At 41.5% G+C, this 22,395-nt stretch overlaps 1 protein-coding gene across 2 annotated transcripts in view; it reads left to right on the forward strand.

The window, feature by feature from the left end:
• Window positions 1-2,197: 2,197 nt before the first annotated feature.
• MTDH (metadherin) overlaps window positions 2,198-22,395 on the forward strand; it is a 53,611-nt gene continuing 33,413 nt past the window's right edge. Inside the window, exons 1-2 of one of the 2 annotated variants that reach the window (XM_050940938.1) lie at window positions 2,198-2,792; window positions 12,499-12,603. In XM_050940938.1, the coding sequence (XP_050796895.1) occupies window positions 2,382-2,792; window positions 12,499-12,603 (516 nt within the window). In that variant the 5' untranslated portion in view covers window positions 2,198-2,381. The remainder of the gene's footprint in view (window positions 2,793-12,498; window positions 12,604-22,395) is intronic. The other variant, XM_050940937.1, reaches the window with a different exon arrangement.

Here is a 22,395-nt window from a genome sequence, read left to right on the forward strand (position 1 = left end):
TGAAAATCTGGCACTTGGTAATTAATGAGATTGCCCATTAACTGAAAACATATAATGTTACTTTTAAACCAAAAAAGCATCATGCACAAATACATTAAAGTGTAAAGAAACCCACCCCAACACTTAAAACAGAGCTGCTGATCTCTTAAAAATAATGAATTTGTTAGTCTTTAAGGTGCCACAAGTATTCCTGTTCTTTTTGATGGTCTAGAGTGTTTCTCACAAAATTCAAGAAATTTAGATGTATCCATTATTGCTTTCAAAAGTAGAGTGTGAAATTATTAAGAACATAAAAATGGTCATACTGGGTCAGACCAAAAGTCCATCTAGCCCAGTATCTTGTCTTCTGACAGTGGTCAAAGCCAGGTGCCCCAGAGGAAATGAACAAAACAGATAATCATCAAGTGATCCATCCCCTGTCACCCGTTCCCAGCTTCTGGCAAACAGAGGCGAGGGACATCATCTCTGCCCATCCTGGCTAATAGCCATTGATGGACCTATCCTCCTGAACTTATCTAATTATTTTTGAATCCTGTTATAATCTTGGCTACAAAGGTTGACTGTCTGTTGTTTGAAGAAATACTTCCTTTTGTTTGTTTTAAACCTGCTGCCTATTAATTTCATTTGGTGACTCCTAGTTCATATGTTATGAGTAAATAACACTTCCTTATTTACTTTCTCCACACCAGTCATTTTATAGACCTCGATCATATCCCCTCTCAGTTGTCTCTTTTCCAAACTGAAAAGTTCCAATCTTATAAATCTCTTTTCATACAGAAGCTGTTCCATACCCCTCATACTTTTGTTGCCCTTTTCGGAACCTTTTCCAATTCCAATATATCTTTTTGAGATGGGGTGATCTCATCTGCACGCAGTATTCAAGATGAAAAATTAATCAAGCAAAGCCTGATTTGTTTGTTTTATTCTACAATTACAACTTTTTCCCAAGGTCCCATCTATACAACAAATTCAGCTAGGGTGGGGGATATGGTTACTACTTTGCACAGGTGTAAATAACTACACAAGATGCAAGGCAGTGGAGAACCAAGCTCTACATGCAAAACTCCCACTGCAGTTATGCTGAGCTCTGTGCGTGTTTGTGTCTGAAAGCAGAATTTGGCCTACTGTCTTTAAGATTATCAACAGAATAGAATACACAGAACTACTAAAAAAAAAAAATTCTTAACATTTGTGAGGTAGTGACCGTGAGATAGTGACTTCCATGTTCTTCAAGTTGTGCCATCTCTTCCTCATTCAAATGGAGTTTGACAAGTTGCAAACTGAAATAGAGATTACAAGTACAGTACTGTTAACTCACTAATATACATATATTCTTTGCAGTATGATGGGCAATGCTGATCTCTAGCCACTTGCCAGCATAATATACAAGCTGGTACTCCCCATACTGGCAAGCTCACCATGTCATTCATTCAGGCACAAAAATTCTTCATAATGAAGAGTGATGGTAGATAAGAACTTTTGATTTGAGTTGAATTTATCTGGAGAGGAGATATTACTGATAGACTAGACATAGCCCACCTTACTTCAGCAAAAATTATTTTTGCAGTTTTTGATTAAAACAAAGGCAATTTAACATTTAGGGCCAACCTTGGTCCTCAAAGTCAACGGGAATTGTACGCTCACAATCAGGGGCAGCAGCCAGTTGGCAAAGATTGTGGCAGGAGGACGAGCAATGGAAGAGCCCCTCCAAAAAGTAGGGATACCTCCTGGCCCCAAAACAGACAGGAAGGTCTGCTGAGAGTCCGGGCACTGCGCTGCCCTCTTGAGCAAGCCATGGGCTATTGGGGTGTCTCACCCTGTCAATGCGTAACTCAATGCTAGCCCGTCCCAGCGGCAGCGCGGGCTCCAAGGCACCGCGGGAAGAAAATGCTTTAGGGCTCGTGGTCACGCCGCCCCTAGTAGCATGGTGCACATGGCGGCCCAGCGCTCTCAGAGCCACGTGTAGCGGGGGACTGGCTCCGCCCCGTCCCGCGGGGGCAGGCAGACTGACAGCTCTAGGAAGCCTTGGCGGGCGGCGGAGAGAGAGTAACAGCGCATGCGTCCGTATCGCTCCTCTAGAGACGGGAGGCGGGTGCACGTTCCACTTCCCCGCCCCTACGTCACTCTGCGCCCCGCGTAGGGCGGGACGTTGCGCGGCGCCGTCCGCCGACGTTCAGCGGAGCCTGAGAGGTGACGTTGCACTCTAGCCGGGGGCGGGGATAGAGCGAGGCGCCGCGGAGCTGAACGGGCCGCTCCCAGCGACTGCGTCCTGCCCTCAGCCGCAGCGGGCGGCCCGGCTGCGGGGCCCGGCGGCGGGAGATGCGCTCGGCTTGAGCGCCCGCCCCGCGCTCGGTTTCGGCCCCTCCGGGGTGGGAGCAGCGATGGCGGCGCGGAGCTGGCAGGAGGCGCTGGCCCAGCAGGCCGAGGAGGTGTCGGCCCGGGTGCGGGACGCGCTGTCGGTCGGGCTGGGCCTGCTGCGCACAGAGCTGGGTCTGGAGCTGGGCCTCGAGCCGCAGGGCCTCCCGAGCTGGCTCGTGCTGCTCGCCACGGCTGCCCTGGGGCTGCTGCTGCTGCTGGGGCTGCTCTGGGCCGTGGCTTGCGCAACGGGCTCCCGCAGGAAGCAGCCCCGGAGCCTGCCTGGCCGGGAAGAAAACGACGAGGCGGTAGCTCTGGGCCTGACAGGCGGCGGCGGCGCCCCCAACAAGGCGGCTCCGGCCGCGCTGCTGCTGCTGAAGGCTGAGGAGCAGAAGAAACGGAACAAGAAAAGGCTTGCGGAGAAAGGGGCGGCCAGGGTGAGTGTAGGGCCGGGGGGAGGCTCGCTGACGGGGGGCCGGGCCGCGAGGGGGCCTGGGGGCTCGCTGACGGCGGGGGGGGGGCACGCGGGGGGATTACTGGCTTCACAGTTGCATTTGGAGATGGAAAGAAGACCGTCCTTAATTTGAACGGTTTGTTTCAGATTAAAGTAAAACTGCTGGAACATTCTGTTTTATTTATAACGAGAGTTTGAAAAACTTACCATAGTGCTTCAAGGTGGACACTGATGTGAGAGAGGGTTTCTGGTGAAGTCCAGGGGCAAGTAGTCCTAGTGCTGTAGGTTTCCCAAGAAGCTGCAGGGTAAAACTGATGTGGTATTTGCATGTTTCTCTGGATTATGAATAGATCATGTGAGATTGCCCATTTCTTTTCAATTGCTTTGCTACTTGGAAAGCTTTGAGTAGCAGTAATTGCATTGAAGATTTTTGCCGGGAGATGGGACAGCATTGGTTCATCATTAGAAATCTTTCTAAGAAACCCTGAGGTCTTGAGATTTAATTACCTTCTAATTTAAGAAAGCTTTAATTCTACAGAAGTTAGAGGCTTATCTTCTTCACTCGACAAGTTTAGGTATTTTTGAAGTTTATTATAGAGTCCAGAAAGGTGAACAAGAGCTATAAACTGTAGCAATAAGTAACAGACTTTGAGATAAACTTGACAACTCAGGATTTTGCATGTCTCATTGAAAAGATGAAGCGGAATCGATAATCCATAGAGGAACACACTGTAATAATCTAAAAGCTATTTCTAAATGAGAGAGACTTGGTGGGTATGTTAAGTGCACTAAGGATAATCTCAAGTAAGTAATGCTGTTTCTTAAGATACCACTTTAGAATTCCATTGCATTTTTTTTCAGTCTTTAAATATCACAATGTGCAGGCAGCTTTCTGTTTTTGATTTTGCAGCATAGCTGTTGCCATGTCCATCCCAGGATATTAGAGTGACAAAGAGGGTGAAGTAATGTCTTTTATTGGACCAGCTTCTGTTGGTGAGAGAGACAAGTTTTCAAGTCACACATAGTTCTTCAGATCTGGGAAAGGTACTCAGTTTCACAGGTAAATGCAAGGTAAACAGATTGGTATAAATAGGTAGCTCATATTCTAAGGGACCATTCAATGTAGAGTGGCCAGTTAACATCTTAGTCATAGGATAAAATGATGAGGTTAGTGTGTTACGGATTGTTGTAATAAACCATTAATCCAGTGTGTCTGTTCAATCCATGATTTTTAGTGTCTGGCAGAGTTGGTAATTTAAGTTCCCAGGCTCGTCTTGTGAAAGTATTGTGCAGGTTTCCTTTGAGAATGAGGACTGATGAGCCTAACATATAGTTTGTGAAAAGTGTTCACCTACAGGTGGTTTTTATCTATCATCATTTTCCTGTGCAAGTTCATTTGAGAGCATAGTGATTATCTGGATTCACCCATGTAGTTATTGGGGCATTTATTGCACTGGATGGAGGTATACAACATGTTGTGATAGGCATATGTAGAATCGATGGATCTTGAAAGGTGCCACAAAACTCCTTGGTTTTTTTGCTGATACAGACTAAAATGGCTACCATTGAAACTTGAAAGGTGTATTGATTGTTGTAGCAGTGGAGATAGGTCTGCAGGTTTTGCATCTCTTGTTATGAGAAGGTCTGGAGGTGCTTTGAGTTGGTGTGGCCTGGTTTGTGGGGAGCTTGCTTCTGATGTTGGAGGGAGTCTGAAGGCCAGAAGTGGGGGTTCAGGAAAGATTTCTTTCAGGATGCAGTCCCCATCAAGTTTGGAATGTAGTTGTTTGATGCACCATATGGGTTCCATTTTGAGGTGGTACGTGACAACTAGGGGTATGTGGTTGGAAGAGGCTTTATTTCTGTATTGAAGCAAGTTCTCTTGGGGTATAGAGGTGGTCTGTTCCTTGAAGCAATCTACTTCTCTGGTGGAGTGTCTTTGTTTCGTGAAGGCAGTTTTAAGTGAGTTAAGTTGTATCTTAAATCTTTCCCAGACCTGAAGAAGAGCTTTCTGGGGCTTGAAAGCTTCTCTCATCAATAGATGTTAATCCAATAAAAGATATTACCTCGTCCACGTTGTTTTTGATGATGCTTGCTTTGCTGTACTTTCACCTCGTAAGCAAATTAATCCCATGCATCAAGTTTACTGCACACCCTTCTAAAGCTATTTCTGTCTTGTCAGAGATTTGGGTCCTAGACAGATTGGTCTGTAGCTTTCTGCATTGGCTAAATAGTTTTAATACTGTTTTTGCCAAAATAGGATGGAAGACAGTGGAGTGTATGTCATTTGGCCTGTTATAACCTTGTCTTTCAGTTGCCTCACATAAGATCTAAATAAGTGTGAGTTTAACTGATGATCTGAAAAGTGGAAAGAAACTGGGCTTATACCTTTTTCTAGTTTTTTGCTTTGTGAAGAAGAATGGCTAAGTGGGTATTCCTCTTTTTTTTTTAATTAGAAATTAAGATCTTCGCTCCTAGAAACCTCTATGGTGACCAAGAACCAATGAAATTATTACCTTTTTAAGAATCCAGAGAGTGAAAGCTGAGAAACTGGAAGGGGAGGGTATTTATTCAAACTGTTTAAAACTTTGGTTAATTACCATTTTAGAGAGAGGGTATATTTGTTAAAGATTCAAAATCCTGCTTATTCAGTGAAGGCACACACATCTGAGTCCTCCATGATGTCCCCCAGCAATCGGGAAAGAATAGACTTGACATTCTTTATATATCTAAGAAAAAGAGAACCAAAATAATTAACAAAAATTTGAGGCCTTTTTCATCAAGAAACAGGAACGAAGCCCACTTACTAACTCAAACACACACCCTTCCACCAAAGTATTTGAGTTTTTACTAGATGTATTGTCGTCTTCTATTTTTAACTCCCCATGAACACAAATTCTCTTGTTAAAGAAAATGCACATACTGAATCTATAAATATATATATACACACAATGATATGCATCATTAACTATGCTGTTCCAGTTAACCCTATTTCTCGTGAAAAATTAGCAGGATCTATCCCAGTAGTTTAATCCTTCCAGTGTTGCCAAATTTTAAATAAGGTTAAATATTTTTAACTGTAGTATCATTTTTAAAATAAACTATGATAAAATATGAAATACAACACTATGTGGAGATGAATGAGATGAACACTACCAATGTCTTGTTAAAAATATTTATATAATTAGTATTCTGTTTAATTACTGAGCTCTCACTGTGGCAGGTAACCTACAACTTTCATGTATTACTGCATGCAGGGATGGAAAAATTTACCTGGCACTTGTCACCCATATATAGGGTAAAGAACACCACTACAGCTATACCCTTTGCAACTTAAGGGAATAAAACAGTTCTGTACTACTTTCCAGTATGCTAGTCAAATAATATCCAATCTAAAGTTTTTAATATAAATTAATGTGAGAGAATTAGTCAAATAGCCAAAACTATTTAGTGAATATATTTGATTGTGACCGTAATAACCTCCAGTCATACCTTTATGAAGGGCCAAACTTACTAGCCATAGATGGATTCAAAAGATGGGGATAGCTCACTGTTTGGAGTCCACATCCAGTGGAGAAATCAACCTCTGCCTCTTCCAGGTGCTTGAAAGAGGAGTCTATAGGGATTATTACCAAGGTGTACTGTCCCTGGATCTTGTTTGCGAGGGCTCCATCTTCCGTCTCCTCTTCTGGCTTACTAGATGAGTAATAATTGTAAAGCACTCACCTTCTCTTGCTGCTGGTAGGGAGCACAAGCATTCTCTTTATCTCCTCTTAAGACTTATTTTTTTCACCTCCAATCCCAGAGCTTCCTGGCTCCTACAAGGTTGGGTGGGGTTCTTTGCTAACACCTCTCTGCTTTCTAGCTGGTGCAAGGGGAGTGTTACTCACTTTCCCATAGCCTTCAATTTTAAACCCTTTTATCCAGTGAACAAAGCTGGGCTAATAACTGACCTTTCAGTTCACAGACAGTTTTGAAAAAATATTATTTCAGTTTGAATCGAATCCAAAACAAATGCAGACAATTGAAGAAAAAAAAATCAGGCCAGATGAAACCCAAAAGGGATTTTTTGTTTCATTTTAAAGGGTTAGATTCACAAATCAGCTGGAGCATGAGGAAGTAGTAGTGTCACCTTCATCAGTGCCCAGTGTTTAGGCCACCCCCCTGTGGTATGGAATTCCCCCTCTCTGTCTGATTTTGAACACAGGTCTCCCCCATCTCAAGAGAGTGCCCAAACTACTGGGCAGTGGAATATACTGGTGTGGGTCTCTCTGTCTCCTCTTGATGCTATTACACTTTGTATAAATAGTTAGTCATTGGAGCAGGGACTCCACCTTCTCTCCCTCGCATCCTAGGTTACCAGATGATAGTCATTCTCTCTCTTTAGCCCAATAACTATTCATTGTCGTTCATAGTGGCACTTCATAGGCATTCATAATGACTATTCACTGTTATCCCTTTGTAAAGTTAATTATTTATACCTTGCAGAACAGTTTCAACAGGATAAATTGATAGAGAATGCCACACCAGAGTATCCCATAGGCTTGTGGTTTGACAGTGTACCAACTCTGGGTGGGTGGATGGATTTGTGTAGCCAAGTATATGGAACAATGCTGCATGCTCTGAACCAGTGTTTCCCAAACAGTCGCTTGTGGGAAGGTTCTAGATGTGTCATGGGCCTGGTGCAGAGGGGAGGCCTGGGGGGAGAGTGGAGACATTGGACAATAAGCTCGTCCCACAGCAGTGGCAACTGTCTCCTGCAGAACTAAGCCTAAGGCTATGTCTACACTGCCACCTATGTTGGCAAAACTTGCGTTGCTCAAGAGGTATGAAAAAAACATGCTTCTGAGTGACGTAAGTTTCGCCAGCATAAGTACTTGTTTGCATGGCACTGTGTCAGTGGGAGAGCTTCTCCTGCCACTCATTGAGGTGGTTTTATTATATTAACGGTAGAATGTAAAATATTAAACGGTAACCGGTAAGCATTAGTCTTTAACCCCCTGCCCTGGGCTGACCAGAGCGGGCCCTGGAGCACTCCTGCTCCCCGAGCGGTGCGGCTGCCCCGCCCCCTGCCGGAGCTTCTAGTGGTTGGTGTTCCCTCAGGAGGGGAGGATAATGCTGATCTCTGGTTTTTGCTCACTTTCCCCCTTGAATTTGGACCCTGGATGGGACTCAAATAAGACCATCAAGTTGATGTGTTGCCTTTAGTTTAAAAACAATAATAGGGAACCACTGTTTTATGCTATGGAAAGTGTCATGGGTTCTTTGTAAGTATACTGGAACATAGCAGATTTTGATCCTTTATTTAAATAGTAAAAAGTATAAAATAAATGTAGTAATCTTTCATAACTAAGGTTGGATCAACTCCCAGTCTTGTCTCAAATTGATTGTTTTAGTACTTGGAAAAGGTTCCACAATATGAAAACATAATTGTTGTGATACAGGGCTGAGTTTGAGTTATTAGTAAGCTATCTCATAACAGAAAATAATAATAATAAAAAGTTTTCAGGATGTATTTAAATGTGGAAAATTGCAACTATTATTTTAAAGATAATTTTGAGTCCAAAATTACACCTTTCCATTTGCAGTTAAGGCTATACGCTTCTAGTAACACTTTTTTCAGATAATTTTTTTAAAATCCTGAAGTTCTCTAAAATTGTTCCTCTTCCTCTCTGTTTTTAACTGTCGGCTGAAGGCAGGATAGCATAGTCTTTAAGCCACCGCAAGGCAGAATAGCACTTTTCACCCAAGTTACTTCAGGGCCCACAAAAAAGGCACTCAACAATTGTCACCACGTCGTGTGTGCAGAAAGTGTGTGTTCGCCCTTGGGCATTAAATCAGTTACAATGGACAGCAGTTCTATATATTTGGCTTTCAAAATAGGCAACGCATAACAAATGAAATCTGAAGAGTATGTATCTGCTAAGTCAAGTCACTGAGGAGGCAGGTCTACACTTAAAAAGCTACAACCGTGCAGCTGCAGCGCTTTAGTGCAGATACTAGTATACTGATGGGAGAACTCCCATCGACATGGTTAATCCACCTCCACAGGAGGCAGTAGTTTTGTCAATGGGAGAAGCTCTCCCAAACTTAGTGCCGTTCACACCAGTGGTTAGGACTGTATAACTACATCGTTCAGAAGTGTGGATTTTCACAACCCGAATGATGCATTTATATCAATGTAAGTTTGTAATGCAGACCTGGCCTTAGAATAGTTATGAAGGCAGTGTAATAGCTAGATATACTGGGTGCTGATAAGTAGCAGCTCTTCCATCTAACAAATGTTTCTTGTTGAATCTGTCAGCAAGTATTAAAGTAGTATACCATTTAACATACAGTTTGACCTGTTCTGAAATTAAATGCAATAACTTTAGTTCTAGCGTTTGAGATTAATATTAAACATGATTTTTAATTCTTAGTTAAAATTGTATCCTGTAAAAGAAAATACAAACTCAGTCAAGAATATTTGGTACTATCAAATAAAAATGAAGATGCAGCTCTTGTCCCGTGGAGATTAATTTAAATATGATGCCATACAGACTAAACATATCATGGAAACATAACTTAAATGATTCATAGACAGGAGATGAAATCTTCATAAGAATGGCCATACTGGGTTAGATCAATGGTTCATCTAGCCCAGTATCTTGTCTTCTGACAGCGGCCAATGCCAGATGCTTCAAAGAGAATCAAAAGACTTGGGCAATCAATGATCCATCACCTGTTGTCCAGTCACAGCATCAGGCAGTCAGAGGCTTAGGGACACCCAGAGCATGGAGTTGCGTTCCTGACCATCTTGGCTAACAGCCATTGATGGATCTGTCCTCCATGAACTTATCTCATTATTTTTTTAATTTGGTTATACTTTTGGCCTTCACAGCGTCCCCTGGCAAGCAGTTCCACTGGTTGACTGTTGTGTGAAGTACTTCCTTTTGTTTGTTTTAACCTTCATGCCCCTTTTTTCTCTCTCTGTACTCCATAGATGGGAGAAGGAGGTTAATGTAGGCTAATAATTGTTATAAGTCTCTGGGTTTAAATGGCAGCAAGAATGTCCTTTATTACTACTTTGTGCAAATATAGCACTAAGGAACTAACAGTCTGACTGAAGACTGTCAGAAGAGTGGGGAAAAGAGGTGAGGGGTATTGCAGAAATATTTTAAATAAAAGTGCAGAGGTCTTTATTTTGTAGTGTGTTTTTTTTTAAAAAAAAAATCCAGATATAAGTAGAGCATGGCAAATTACAGATTTTTTTCGGTTCACGGGCAGTTCCAAAATATTAAAAAAACTAGTTCAGGTTGAACCAAATCAAAAAAATTTGAGCACATCAAAAAAGTAGACAAAACTAGTTTCAAGTCAAAGAAAGCATTTGGGTCAACAAAAACAAAAAATATTTCCACCTAAATGCAAATAAATAAAATAATAGATTCCTAAACTGGCTGGAAGCAGGAAGTGGGGTTGCCTTATAACCTTTAGCACAATGGTTAGGGAAATCACTTGTGAGCTGGGGTTCAGTTCTTCCCTCTGTCTGATGTGGACATGAGATTTGAATTTGCAGGCAAGGGCTAACCGTTAGGCCATGAGTTATTCTGGTATAGGTCTCTCTGCTTCTCAAGTTGAAACTGTTCCACTTTGCATAAAATACTTGAATAGTCACCAGGCCAGAGAGTGAGATTCCTATAGCCTAGTGATTAGGGTACTTGCCTGGGAGGTGGGAGACCCAAGTTCATAAGCCTTTTCCAGTGACTATTTAATTATGTATACCCAGTGGAACAACTTCAACAGGAAAGCTTGAGAGACCTATGCCAGAATATCCCATAGCCTGGTTACTAGGGCACTCTCCTGTAAGGAGAGATTGGGGGAGGGATAGCTCAGTGGTTTGAGCATTGGCCTGCTAAACCCAGGGTTGTGAGTTCAGTCCTTGAGGGGACCACTTAGGGATTTGGGACAAAATCAGTACTTGGTCCTGCCAGTGAAGGCAGGGGGTTGGACTCGATGACCTTTCAGGGTCCCTTCCAGTTCTATGAGATAAGTGTATCTCAAATTATTTTAAATACTTCTTTTTAAAATCCAAATTCAAATCCCTTCTCCATATAAATGTGACAAAAAGGGTAATTAAAACCCAGGTCTCTGACATCCCAGGTGAGTGCCATAACCAGTAGGCCTAAAGTTATCTGTGCACCTCCTTCTCCTCTTACCATCTTGTGAATGGCTCATGAGGGGCCCGCCTTCAGAAACATTAGCTGAAGTGATTTATTTGGTGAATTTGAGTCACATTTTGAGAATGGTTTGGAGTTGACCAAAACTGCTCTTTTTTAAGTGAATAATGTCTAAAAAATTTCACTCGGTTAAAGATTTTTAATAGCATGCTTATCCATGCATGTGTATGTGTGGTTTGTTTTTAATTTAAATAGGTAACCCACTACATTTGCAACTTGTAGTTTTAAGAACTTGGTATCTGACAAAGTTGATGTTTTGAAAATTAGTCCCTGTTTTGAGGGGAAAAGCTTCTCCATTCTCTCTCTCCTTCCTCCCTCCCCCTATACATTTGGCAAAACAGAATTGTGGCTGGCACTCCAGAGATTTAACTGGAAGGTAGTTTCCTGTACTTAAACATTACTTATGCAATTATTGCATTATAGTGAGATACTGCAGAGGACACTTTGCTCCAATTGTGAGTACATGTTCAGTTGCTCACATGGACACTGCATATACACCGCTACCTCGATATAACGCCACCCGATATAACCCAAATTTGGATATAACGCGGTAAAGCAGTGCTCCCGGGAGGGCGGGACTGCACACTCCTTTGGATCAAAAGCAAGTTCAATGTAACATGGTTTCACCTATAACGCGGTAAGATTTTTTTTTGGCTCCTAAGGACAGCGTTATATCGAGGTAGAGGTGTACTTCTGTGTCTATACATGTGAGAAAACAAATGCACATGCCCATTCACTTCTGTATATTAAAGTAATTGCTATCAATATACACAATCCTAAACCTCATCAGGAAGAGCTTTTTTAAAAATTGTAATGTTTAGCAAAACTTATTTGGAATCCAAGCTACAGTTGTGCAGACCTAAAGTTCCTGAAAGTTTTATAGATGCATAGTTTTTTTGTCTAGGAGCAATTCTATATTTAATACTCCTCGATATAAAGATTGATAAAATACTTCCTCTTTTATTTCGTGTTTGTTTACATTAAAGATAGTAAAGCTGTGTAACATTCCACTACATGATTGGTTACAGTTTGGTATAGATATTACTATAAATAGATAATGGCTTTCCTTCACTGGTGGTGATTCTTAATCTGCTTGTTTACAATATGCAAGATTGTTGCTATTCAACAGACTCGCTGTAGAAACTACTAGTCTGATTTTTATCCAGATGCACTTAGCATATTTAGTGTTCATGTACTTGTTTCTGAACTTCATACAGGATATACAACCACAGTAGCAGTCTTCTGAAATTTTGAAAATAAGTTTTTTGAAAATGTTTCATATAAAACTAAGTTGATTTACATTAAAAGGTAATTAAGCAAGCATTTAGGTTCTTTCCCCATAATGCATAGAACTGTAGTGGGCTTCAAAGAAAACCTCTCATACTGTCTTTGTAATTATGTAACTTAACATTCTGTGATTTGCTTCCCCTGCCCTCTCAGATTTAATCTGATTTTAATTTTTGATTACATATGCAGCCTAATGGACGGCCTGTTCTTGAAGTATCTGAGGATGAAATAATTCAGACGGTTCAAAGAGAAAATCCGAAGCAGCCACTGGATGCAGACAAGAAAAATGAGAAGGTTATTTATGGCTTTGAAACTATAGTAAACTTCCTGATAAGATTAATTTTTACATATTTGTATTATGTGAAGGCCTCAAACAGTTCCATTATGTAAAAGAGAATAAAAGACGATTCCTGCCCTGAAGAGCTCTTATCCAATTTAAATTATTTTACAAAAATAGTAAGTTTTCCAACTGCTAATTTAAAAAAAAATTTTTTTTTTGAAAGATAGCTTTAAAGATGCTAAGATCCTACATCAGGAATTAAATGTTTGCACTTCCTTTTAAAACAAAGGAATTTAAAATACTGAAAAGCAGCTCCTGTATGTGATAATAAGGCTAAATCAGTATTCAGCTGTGTTTACTCTCTGTAGGTGCTCAAAAGGTGATCATTGTAATCTTTCAAATAACTTACAATAGTTGTATCATCTGACAGCTGAGGGAGTGCTGTTTTAAGGCCAAATCCTATACTTGCAAACTCCCTTTACTTGAATGGGAGTTGTTGACTTAAGGGCTCCAGGATCTGGCCTTTAGGTGATGGTGTTGTCCTTAATTTTTGAAGACAATTATGGAACCTTGAAGTCTGATTTTTGGCAATAAATAAAGGAGAACTTTTTTGGCTTTTGTTATAAAATTAATGCCATGCATATTCTGTTACTGATTTAGTTGGCTAAACTTATATCTTCTGTTAAAGCTCTGCTATACATGTTTAAATAGAACATCAGATTGCATTTAAATTTATCATTTCCTGCACATTGAGGACTACCTTCTCATTTCTTCCAGATTTAACATGTACCATAAACCACTGAGCAAATATACCCTCAGTTCACCACACAGCTTTTATATATCTGATTAAAATAGGCTTATGACCAAAACTGACTTTATCTTGGCTCTTTTGCTTACAACTTTATATAATTGAAAATACAGGTTACATCTGCTGGTTTAAATTATAATATGTCAAGTAAATTGCCGTGCAGTGATTTCCTGATTTGAAAATGATTGTCACATTGGTTTTGGTTCTAGCTCTAATAAGTGTACTCGCTCCTACAGGGAATTTTTAAAATCTTTCTGTGATAAACATCAAAGTGATTAGGCTGAAACTGTTCTCATGATACTTTTGGAGATTCATTGTGTACTAGTAGAAGATGTATTCTGTAAACAGCATAAGCGGTTAACTGTAACTATTACTGAGAAGTTGTTGAATGTAGGAAACAATTTGGTTAAAAAAAACCAAATATTTGGTCCTGATTTATTTCCCAGCTGTTAATGGTTTTATAGCTTGAGTGGGTAAATAAGTTATTGGAAATTCTTGTAGTATTAGTTAGTTCTGCATTTGAATAACAAGAAATGTTCCAATGTTAGATGAAAGCCTGAATTCTAAAGAATATCATAGGTGTTTGTATTTGGAAGTAAAGATAACATTTTTTTAAACGAAGAAACAAACACTTCTTTCTCGCTGCTCATTTTTCTCCTTCCCTCCCTCACAAAAAAATACCGAGCCTAAACTGCAGTTCCAAGTAATTCTTTGCCACTAAATGGCTGTTTTTATTAGAGTAATACAGTCAAATCATTTTGGGGAAATATAAGGAGAGAATCTAGTAGTGCCTTGAAGTAAATCAGGGTGATTTAAATCATGATTTAAATCCCAAAGTGAAAAGCCTTGATTATTTTAATCAATTTTCCCATTTGTACTTCTGTTATTTTCTAAGAGAGGTGTATTATTACTGGTTAATATAACGATTAAAACGTTGATTTACAACTAAATAGCACCTTTACACAATAAGCATGGAGAAATAGTTTTCCCCATTATCACTGCAAACAGTTCTTTTTCTCTCCTGCTGATAATAGCTCACCTTAACTGATCACTCTTCTTATAGTATGTTTGGATAACACCCATTGTTTCATGTTCTCTGTGTGTGTGTGTAATAAATATATCTTCCTACTGTATTTTCCACTACATGCATCCGATGAAGTAGACTGTAGCCCACGAAAGCTTATGCTCAAATAAATTTGTTAGTCTCTATGGTGCCACAAGTACCCCTGTTCTTTTTGCGGATACAGACTAACACTAACACTGCTGCTACTCTGAAATTTGGCTGTTATAGTTCCATCTATTTTGTCATGATTCTCTTTGAAAATTATCATCAGAATAGACTAGTTCTTAATAAATGGCTCAGAACAGTCAACCACTGAATTCAAGTGCATATCTTGGGTAGAATTAGTTTGGATCCTTCTTCTCGCTTCAGTGAAACTGAAGCAAAGTGGTTGTTACAGAAGTATTTTGCAATTTCAACGTTTTCCTTTATTCTTGGAGTTGTATTTTAGTCAAATGAGCATTGAATCCATATGTTATAAGTTTTCAGGTTGCCTTCATTTTCATCATCTGGATTTCTTCTCATCTTTGCTACATTTGCAGCTTGTCTGTGAGCAGGGTCCACACTTGAATTTTGTTCTATTACCTGCAGCTACTTTAAGTATTCTGCTGTATCAGTATTTCCCAATGTATCAGTTGTTTCTGTAAGTCCCATTGTCTGTCACACAAGCACATATTGCTGGATCATTGTGTATATTGTTCTACCCATCAAGATTCAGAGTAATGAATTTTCCATCAAGGTTTTTTTACACTCTTCAATTTCCTTCCCATACACTGTATCCAGCAATGTCTGCTCTGTCCAGTGGAGTGTAACCTGGTTGTAATGTTTGAACCATGTCAATTAAATGTTTGTTCTGAATGGGACAGAAGAGAGAGTTTGTTGCATAAGTGACCTGGGCAATCTTCTGATTTATGGAGTCTTGCTGAAATTTGCTCATCCTGATGACAAACTCATCAATGGTTTTACTGGATGATGAATAAAGTAGTCTTTTTTTAAAAAAAAAAAAAAAAAAAAAAAGAGAGAGATAAGTCACTGTCTGACATATGTTTAGTTGCAGCACTGCTGGTGATACCAGCAGATGACACTGTAGTTGTAGACATTGCAGGCGATGGACATTCATAACCTCCTGTGTCTATAGTTTACCATAAAACAAAATAGTAAAAAAAGTAATTCTCTCTCCTGGAGTATTGCATATTGCACTGTTTTCAAAAAGATTATAAATGAGAGTTTCCTCCTTACTGCAGCTGTTTGCAACACTGTTTAAATTATATAATTTATTCTAAGTTCAGTTTTATAGGGAAAATAACTAATAAGAATTATCTAAATTTATTTAAATGTTTATCTTGAGCAACATACCAAACAGCTGGAGGAGGGAAAAAACATTTTAAAAAATGTTAAAATTCATAAATACCTAATAAAGCGTTACTTTTAAACATGAAGTCATCTAAGATGTTTGATTATATTGAGCCATGACAAATCATTTCAGAAATCCAACAGTAACAGTAATAATGTAATTGACTAATGTTATGTTAGCTTGTTGTGGGGGCAATTACATTTTGAACATAAACATTTTGAAATTCATAAGAACTGCATCCAAAACACAAATTTATGACAATCTAAGTTATTTATTAGCATAGTAAGATGGTAGGCAGTTCATAAGAATGGTGCAAAAATAAATGTACTAACCAGTTCATCCAGATTGTTCAGACATGTCCATATCATCTTCAGAGTCATTGCCTTTGAGCGCATTTGTCATAATGACATTCATTCTCACAACCAGGACTTGCATTTTTTGTTTTGCAGTTTACATTTAGCGCGCGTTTCTTTTTTATCCAGAGGTACAGGAATTTCTTGAAAATAGGGTCCCTGTTATGACATGCAGCCATGACAGTTTTTTCCCCTCCAATTCTCAGGTCTTGAAATCAGCAGTAGAGGCTGCAGTCAGAAAAATGCTGTTCTTTCTTTCAACAGTGTCCTGCTTTGACACCAGTGTTGCTCCTTTCTGGTTAAACAATCAACCCCTTCTTTGTTACATAACTCCAGTTCCACTTTCATCTCAACTTCCAGGAAAACGCAAGAACTAACAACAATCCACGACTTCTGCTCATGTAACCCACATGCTTTTTGCATCGCAGTATTTTATTTGAAAAAAGAGGGAGGCAGCTAAGACATTTAATGGATTTCTGTTTGCATGTATCTCTGTATAAACATGCATGGAAACAGGCCATTTAGTTAAAGTGCCCAGAACTGTCCAGAAGCAAGGGCTGGTAGTTGCTGTGCAGATCAATGTTTTTCTATAAGCTGGAGAGTAAGTTTCCATGGTAGCTGGAGTCATAAATATTTGAGAGCTGAGCCAATCAGAGCTCAGGTAAGGAGAAGCTATAAATAGGAGTATGAGGCTACCCAGATGAGCTCAGTAAACGATCCTGATGAGATATGTGATGTCCTCTGGAGTCACAGGCAGGTCCTATCCCCTGTGATGACTTTACCAGTCTGTTCCTATTGGGAACCAGGAAATGGGTGGGCAGAGCCCACCCACTGCCAAAGGACCCTCCCCCCAGCCTAAAGGGAGGATCCACAGGACCTGGAAACCAAATAATTCCGGAGAACTACTAACGAAATAGGGACGGGAGTGAGGTCAGTTTGCCAGTCTGTTGCACCCAGTACCGCAGCCCATGGATCCCCCTACAGCAGGGGTGGCCAACCTGTGCCTGAGAGAGAGCCAGAATTTACCAATGTACGTAGCTGAAGAGCCACAGTAATACGTCAGCAGCCCCCATCAGCTTCTCCCCTCCACTCCCAGCACCTCCTGCCCACTGGCAGCCCCACCGAGCATGCTCAGGGGGAGGGGGCAGAGCCAGGGATTGAGCAACGAGCACCCCCCAGCACATTGGAAAGTTGGCACCTGTCGTTGCAGCCCCAGAGTTGGTGCCTATACAAGGAGCCGCATATTAATTTCTGAAGAGCCGCATGTGGCTCCGGAGCTGCAGGTTGGCCACCTACAGAATCAAGCCCTTAACACAGTATATGATCCACTATGCCATATTTATAAAGCTTGACTTCAAAAGTTAGTTTTTCCCTGATTGATTATTTATATAGAAAAGCAGACTTTAACTCAAAGTTTATGATAAAGGCTCATGGATTCAGCGCATTTATTATTTAAATGTTTTAAGAGATTGTAATAAGTTTAGGCATTAATGTATTTTGTAGTAAATTCATATTTCATTTTAAACAGGTTTTTTAAAAAGAAACATAATTCAAATAAAATCTAAAACATCTTATTAAAATCTATTTTCTTTTAATTTAGGAGTGGATAAAAATGTGAAGTCTTGGTGTAAATTGGTGCCCGTCAATGTCAGCTAAAAACAGCTCCAAGCCTCTTCTTCAACTTAGGTCTTGGCTACGCTGGCACTTTACAGCGCTGCAACTTTCGCGCTCGGGTGTGAAAAAACACCCCCTGAGCGCTGCAAGATACAGCACTGTAAAGCCTCAGTGTAATCAGTGCCGCAGCGCTGGGAGCGCGGCTCCCAGCGCTGCAAGCTACACCCGTACAGGATGTGGTTTACGTGCAGCGCTGGGAGAGCTCTCTCCCAGCGCTGGCGCTCCGACCCACTCACACTTCAAAGCATAGCCATACCCTTAGTGAGGATAGTTAGACAGCTATGTTAGTCACTCTGGGAAATCACCCTCTTTCCATAAATGCATTGATTTGTTAATAGCTTGAGTGCACTGAGTATAATCTCCCAAGGCCCTGCCAGAGTGCTCTTTCTTTCTTTGGTTTAGAGGAGTAAACTGAAGACTACAAGTTAAAAAATCTAAAAAATTACATGGCGTACATTGAGTGTTTTTTGTATTGATGCTCCTCTTGTGTTTCTGCAGTCCTTTGCTGTCTTTCTCTTCAGGGGCCATGAGCCTCACTTATTCCTTGAAGATGGTTACAGTCTTCTGCTTGTCATCTCCAGAATGGTCTTATACTGAAGATGCATGTGTACTTTCTGCAATTTGACCACTTCCCTCTTCATTCTTCTTCTCTGCCTTGTTCAGTTACACAAGAGCAAAAAATAAGTGATTCAACTTAATTTGCCATACATGTCTGCCATCCACTGGAAAGTGACATTCTAGAGCAAATGGAAAGCTCCTTAAAATTCCTTCATAGCTAGTTTTATTTGCAAGCTTGAAAAAAGCATGCATCATCTTGAATCAGAACTTTCTTAGGCGGGGAAGGAAAGCTTATTTTTATGTTCTCAATTTTCCTCTGTATGGAGGCCCACACATCTGCCTGATTTTAAGGTTTTTTTTTTTGCTAGTCTGCCAAGTTCTTAATCTATCTTTCAGCTGATGCAGAGCCAAGATTGTCAACCTTCTGTGCAGCAGAAGGTGATCATTTAGAATGAATAAAATCCTTATTTTGTATAGTCATCTTGCACCTCCTGACTGTTTTAATCAGTGATATAACTGAGATGTTAGAAACTGATGTTAGAAACCTTGACTGAATTTGGCAGGTCATGGAAAAAGTAGATATGTAACATGTTCCCCAGTGGGGGGAGGTTTGCTGGGATCGACAGACTATATACCTGGCTTCACGCCTCTGTCTAGGAGCTGAGCAAGAGGGATGTTGCAGCTTTCAAGGAGCCCCCTAGGTAAGTGCTTCCCAGAGCCTGCCTCACCCCATACCATGCTGCAACCGCCTCCCACACCCAAGCTCCTGCTGCTACTGGGGAGGGAGGGGAACGGTGGCCCGAGACTGCCCCAGCAGCGGCCAGTGGGCCTGGTACTGGGGCTGCTTTAGCTGCCCCTGAGCAAAATGCACCAACCGCTGCAGAAATCACAGAGGTCACAGAAAGTCACTGAATCTGTGACTTCCGTGATCTCCATGACGAACTTGCAGTCTTACTTAGACTTGGAAGGACTCTATTTAAATCCACAGATGTCAGTTAACGTCAATTTCAGCTTACACTGAAATAGATGAAGAAAAAATTCATCAGTAACAGTTGGTGTGACTGCAGCTCCTCCTGCCCCCTCACCTAGTGCCAGCAGCCATGCAGGGAGCCCTGGAGTCACAGGAGTGAGGAAGCCAGGACCATGATAGTGGAGCTACTGAGGGTTCCTGGTATGGCTAGGGACACTGGATCCCTGCCACCGCAAGGTGAAGGGAAAGGCTCTGCTGCTAGCAGAGCAGAGACCCCCGCTGGCTGTGGGAAGGCCACCTTGATGCTGAATGGCTCCTGCCCAGGGACAGAGCCATTCAGTAGCAGGATTGCCTTCCCCAGGGAACGGGGCTCATCCTCTTCTTCCTCCTTGCAGTCCTGGCAAGTGTTCTCTACTCTGCTGCACCAGAGCCGTCCCCATACCTTGTGCCTGCAGAGATTGGGTGTGTCTGGTCCTGCAGCAGCATAGAGAGCCTTCTGCATGTCTACTGTCAACATCCCTGCTCTCTCACCAGCTGGGAGTGCCAAGAGTCCCTTCTCTGTTCCACCAGGAATGTAGCTTTTCTTGCGCCTGACCTCTATAGAGATCGGGTGTCACTGGCCCTGTGACAGTGCAGAGAGCCCTCTACAGCCCCACTGTCATAGGAGTGAAGGAGCGGCCATGACAGAAGGGCTGCAGAGGGCTCCTTGCATGTCCACAGGGCCAATGACAACTGGTTCCTGTAGGCCCTGGTTGTGGGGACAGTTGTAGTCCTGGCAGGGCAGAGCAAAGACCTCTGGCCAGAACTGCAAAGAGGAAGAAGAGTCCCCAACCATGGAGTCTCTCTTCTGTCCCGCTGGGACCAGCAGCCTACCCTGCACCTTGTTCCTGCAGGGATCAGGTGTCACCAGCCCTATGGCAATGGAGGGAGCCCTCTGCAGCTCTGCTGTCATGGCCCTGCTCACTCACTCAGCCAAAGTGAGAGAGCCATCCCCAGATGGGAACTATACAGCAGTGAAGTGATCTCCCCTGTGACCAGGGGCTCGTCATCCTCCTTGCAGGCCTGACTAGGTGTCTGCTCTTCCAGCCAGGACTGCAGCCTCCCCTGTACCTCACACTCAGGAGTCTTGGGCCTCTTGGCCATGCTGAGAGCCTTCTGCACCCCACTCTCAATGCTGCCCTAACCCCAATACTGCACTCCTTAATTTTCACAATTGTAAAAGTAAAAATTATTAAATATTAAAAAAAAATCTATATTGTTGAATTTGCAAAAAAATAAATTCTAATTCTGCCAAGTCTATATACAATTTACTTTCTGGACCCATTGTGTCTTTGCTCTGATAACAGTGAAAGTCTAGGGCTTCCCTGGTGGAATGCATCAGTTAACTCAAGGTGGTACTTTGCATAGATTTATATAGTTTGAGGCCAGAAGGGACCATTCAGTGATGTAATTTGACTTCTGTATATCATAGGCCATAAAATTTCATCCAATTTTCCTGTGTTAAGCCAAATAGTTTATTTAGCTAGCATATGTTTCAGAAAGTCTCAATTTGGAGACTCCAAAAGATGCAGAATGTTGTTTGCCTTGGTAGTTTTTACAGGGTTTACTCCTGGGGGAATTCTGAGCCACTGCATAATGCAGAATTTTGCAGAAATTAATATGTTCGCAGAATTTCCTTTCCCCCACAGAAATGGGATGTAATGCTGTTGGCCACCAATAGGGGCCACTGAACCCCTGCAGAACCCAACTTGCATATAGAAGACTGCCGGGGTGGGAGTGGGGGAGCGGGAGCTAGAGCATTCCTGGCAGCTGCAGTTCCCTGCATGCCCTGAGGGAAGGAGACAGTGTGCAGGAAACTCCATGTAAGCCTGAGACCAAGCATCAAACTGTTTCTCCCTCTGGATCCCTGGGCTAGGGTGACCAGATGTCCCAATTTTATAGGGACAGTCCCAATTTTGGGGTCTTTCTCTTATATAGTCTCCCCCACCCCCTGTTGCGATTTTTCACACTTGCTGTCTGGTCACCCTACCCTGGGCTCTGGGGGGAAGGGGATGTGGGTATCTGTGGGGTGTAGAGGGGGCTGTGGCTGGACTCTATGGGGAGGGGGATTGAGTGTATTGGCTGGGGGAGCACCATGGCTGGGCTCTGTGGGGGGAGGAGTTGTGGGTCTCTGTCCCTCTTGCTGGGCTTTGGGAGGAGAAGAGGCAGAGAAACAGGAACTGAGTTGTCATAGGGGTTCCTTTAACTCTCTCCTGGGGAATTTTTGTGTGTATCTGAATTGTTACAGACATACTTGCTGACAGGTATTTTGAAATAAATTACCAAAATAATTAAAACTGGTGTGATTATGTAGTGTTATTTTGAAAAATAAAATTTGCAGAATTTTAAAATATTGTTTGCAGAATTTTTATATTTCTGCTGCAGAATGACCCCAGGAATAAGTGTTCAAATTATAAAGCAGGCTCAAATTTTTAAATTTGTCTGGCTTCAGCTTCCAGCAGTTGGTTCATGTTATGCATTTCTCTAGATGATTACAGAGCCCTTTAGTACTTGGCATTTTCTCCCAGTGAAGGTACTTAGATGTAATCAAATGACCTCCGTCTTCTTTTGACAAACTAAACATACTGTGCTCCTTAAGTCTCTAACTGGAGAGCATTTTCTCCAGCCCTTGAATCATTCTTTTGCTTCCTTCCTGTATCATCCAGTTTTTCAAAGTCTTTTTAAAAACGTGAACAGCAGACCTGCACACCGCATTCTAGTATGTCTCACTAATGCCATATACAGAAGTAAAATCACTTTTCTACTTCTACTTACTATTCCCCCGGGTGTTTCTCTGAGAAATGTTAGGCCTTTTTGTCAGTGTTGTACTGGGAGCCCATTATGAGTTGCTTATGCACTATAACCCCTAAATCATTGTGTTCCAGGATACAGTCCCCCATTTTGTAGATATAGCCTGCAGTCCTTGTTCCTAGATATAAAACTTTGCATTTGACTGTATTAAAATACATTTTGTTTTAATGAGTCCAGCC

The sequence above is a fragment of the Gopherus flavomarginatus genome, chromosome 2 (genome assembly GCF_025201925.1).
Source record: "Gopherus flavomarginatus isolate rGopFla2 chromosome 2, rGopFla2.mat.asm, whole genome shotgun sequence".
Classification (NCBI taxonomy): Eukaryota; Metazoa; Chordata; order Testudines; family Testudinidae; genus Gopherus; species Gopherus flavomarginatus.